Genomic DNA, 2,568 nt, shown 5'->3' with positions numbered 1-2,568 from the left:
AGCGAGCTCGGGGCTGGGCTGGGATCTGAGCTCGCACAAACCTCTCCCAGGCAGACTCATCCCTCCTGGGGGGAAGAGTCGGAGCCCCGAGCCTGCCGGCCATGAGTCACCTCTACAGCCCCCACCTCTCCCCTATGGGCTCTCCGTCCATGCTGTACCTTCCTGCCGCTCTGGGCTTTGCCCCCAGCAGCGCGATCACCCGGCAGGACCCTCCTCAGAAACCCCCCTACAGCTACATCGCCCTCATCGCCATGGCCATCAAAGAGGCTCCGGAGCAGAAGGTGACCCTCAGCGGTATCTATCAGTTCATCATGGACCGCTTCCCTTTTTACCACGACAACAAGCAGGGCTGGCAGAACAGCATCCGCCACAACCTCTCCCTCAACGATTGCTTCGTCAAAGTGCCCCGGGAGAAGGGTCGGCCGGGGAAAGGCAGTTACTGGACCCTGGATCCGCGCTGCTTGGACATGTTCGAGAACGGTAACTACCGCCGGAGGAAGAGGAAGCCCAAAGCTTCGGGGCCGCCGGAGGTTCGCAGCGGTTCGGCTCCTCCCGACGGCGGCCGCCCCGACGAACCCAAGCGGGCCAAAGGGAGCGAGACGGGGCAGAGCCCGGCGGGGGATTCGGCCGATGAGGGGGTTGCGAAGCCGGCAGCGGGGCGGGAGGGAGGAGATGCTGTCCCCGGGTGCCTGGATCGAGGCGGTACCGCCGCTCCCCGACCCCCCGACGGCCCGGGGGGTCCGCCCGCCGCCGGTGCTGGGCACAAGAGGGGCCGGAGCTTCAGCATCGAGAGCATCCTAGCCCAGGGGCTGCGGCAGAACCCCCCCGGGGCCGTCCCCAAGTCCCGGGAGAGCCCCGTCGGTTCTCTGGTGGCCAGCGGAGGCTTCGGTTCGGCCCTCAATGCTTCCCTCATGCTAGACTCCCAGGTGCACGGGAGGCTCTACCACATCGGCATTCCTTTCCTCTCCTGCTTTCCTTTCCACTTCTCTGAGGCGGTATTTAATTTCCAGTAATTGCCCCCATTATGATTTGTGTCCTCACCCCCCCCCCCCCCCCCCCCCCCCCCTGTTCTGCTCGCTGAGAAGGGAGAACCCGGACTCGGACCTCACCACGCGGGTAGGGACCTAAAAGCAATGCTAAAGGTTACTCAGGATTTCAGGGCGTTCTCAAGGCACCTCTCACTGCAAAGCTCTCTTTTGTCATTGCCTCATCCTCTGCCACATCAACTGAAAGGTAAACCGGATTTTTCTCACATCACAGAGAGGGGCAGCTGAAGGGGGAGGGGGGGGGGGGTCATGCTGGCCTCTAAGCCCTGCTAGGTTTGCTCTGCAGCTTTAACCTTTGCATCCAGCAAGATCCTCAGCTCCGCTTTCTGCAAAGTCCTTCCGCTCTCCAGTTTTCTTTATTTTTAATTTTTCCTTTTGGAAACCAAACCTGTCCTTCTTCTCTCTTGGAAAAGAGACTGAGACTTGTTTTGCTGTTCATATTCTGCTTGAGATCAGCCCAGTCCTCCAAGAAGGGGAACCAGAGCTGGAACAGGGGCAAACAAAAGAACTCAGGCTCATCCTTCACAGCTCTGCTTGCTTTGACTCAGCACTGTACAGAATTCAAGCTGGTTCCCTGCCCATCACTGTCCTTCTCAAGTACTGCCACAGCGCTTCCGCCTCTCTGTTGTGACTGTGGAGAGAGGGATGGCTGAGCAAACATGTCTGGAAGAAGAAGTGCTTTCCACATGTTGCTGGGATCAGTTGCTTCTGACCAAAAAAGACTGGGCTGTCGAGGCTGATTTTGGCATTTTGGAGTGTTAACAACCCAGAAATGAAACAGAGAACAACAACCAAAACAAAACCAACAAACAGAAAACAAAAGACTTCAGCTGCGTTTCTCAAAGTTTTCATATATATTTTTTTCTTCAAGAGGGAAAAATCAAGGCTCTTTAGAAGCAAGCAGGAATATTTCTTTCTGTTTTTATTTTTATTTTTCCCATAATAGAGGCTTTTTGTATATTAATGGATAAATGCCCTTTTGGAAGAAAAAAAATAATCTATATTCTCTTTTTTTTTTTTTTTCATTATGAAAATATCCAATAAAAGTATTTTGTCCAGGATTGTGGCTGTGTGTGGTCAAAGTCACCTTGTATTGTGCAGCAGTGGGCTGAGGACTGAGCCCCATGCCAGGCTCTGATGCACTGCTGCCATCATCCCAGTGCCAATATCCTGAAGAGAGCATGAAGCACTGCAGAGCCAGGAGGTAAAAGGAGATAAAAGATAAAAAAAACAACAGGGGAAATGATCCATTTGTTGCGACTGAGGTGATGTTTCCCAAAATGATTTTGTTCTTCTCTCTCCTACCTCTATCCCATCCCTTCTTGTTACAGAAGCCTCCCTTTAAATTAACCCCTGGATTGTTGGAAATCTGGGGTCCTCAGGTGAGCTGTGATTCAGCTTTCATAGAGGATGGCTGCACTGTGCACCTCATCATCCTGCCCTGACCTTTGCACTGGGAGCTCAGGGGTTCCATTCAACATGAAGCAAAAAGCTCTCGGCTGGGGGAGTGCAGAAAACCCTT

General features: G+C 53.7%; 1 protein-coding gene across 1 annotated transcript; it reads left to right on the top strand.

The window, feature by feature from the left end:
- On the top strand, positions 1-2,022 carry FOXL1 (forkhead box L1). Its single transcript, XM_042821560.1, has one exon. The coding sequence runs from the start codon at positions 102-104 to the stop codon at positions 1,011-1,013; it is 912 nt and encodes a 303-aa protein (XP_042677494.1). The 5' UTR covers positions 1-101; the 3' UTR covers positions 1,014-2,022.
- Positions 2,023-2,568: the final 546 nt, after the last annotated feature.

The sequence above is a fragment of the Centrocercus urophasianus genome, unplaced genomic scaffold (genome assembly GCF_019232065.1).
Source record: "Centrocercus urophasianus isolate 14NV4802_14NV808 unplaced genomic scaffold, USGS_Curo_1.0 seq_2, whole genome shotgun sequence".
NCBI classification, from domain to species: domain Eukaryota; kingdom Metazoa; phylum Chordata; class Aves; order Galliformes; family Phasianidae; genus Centrocercus; species Centrocercus urophasianus.
This window is presented reverse-complemented; position numbering and strand designations above follow the sequence as displayed.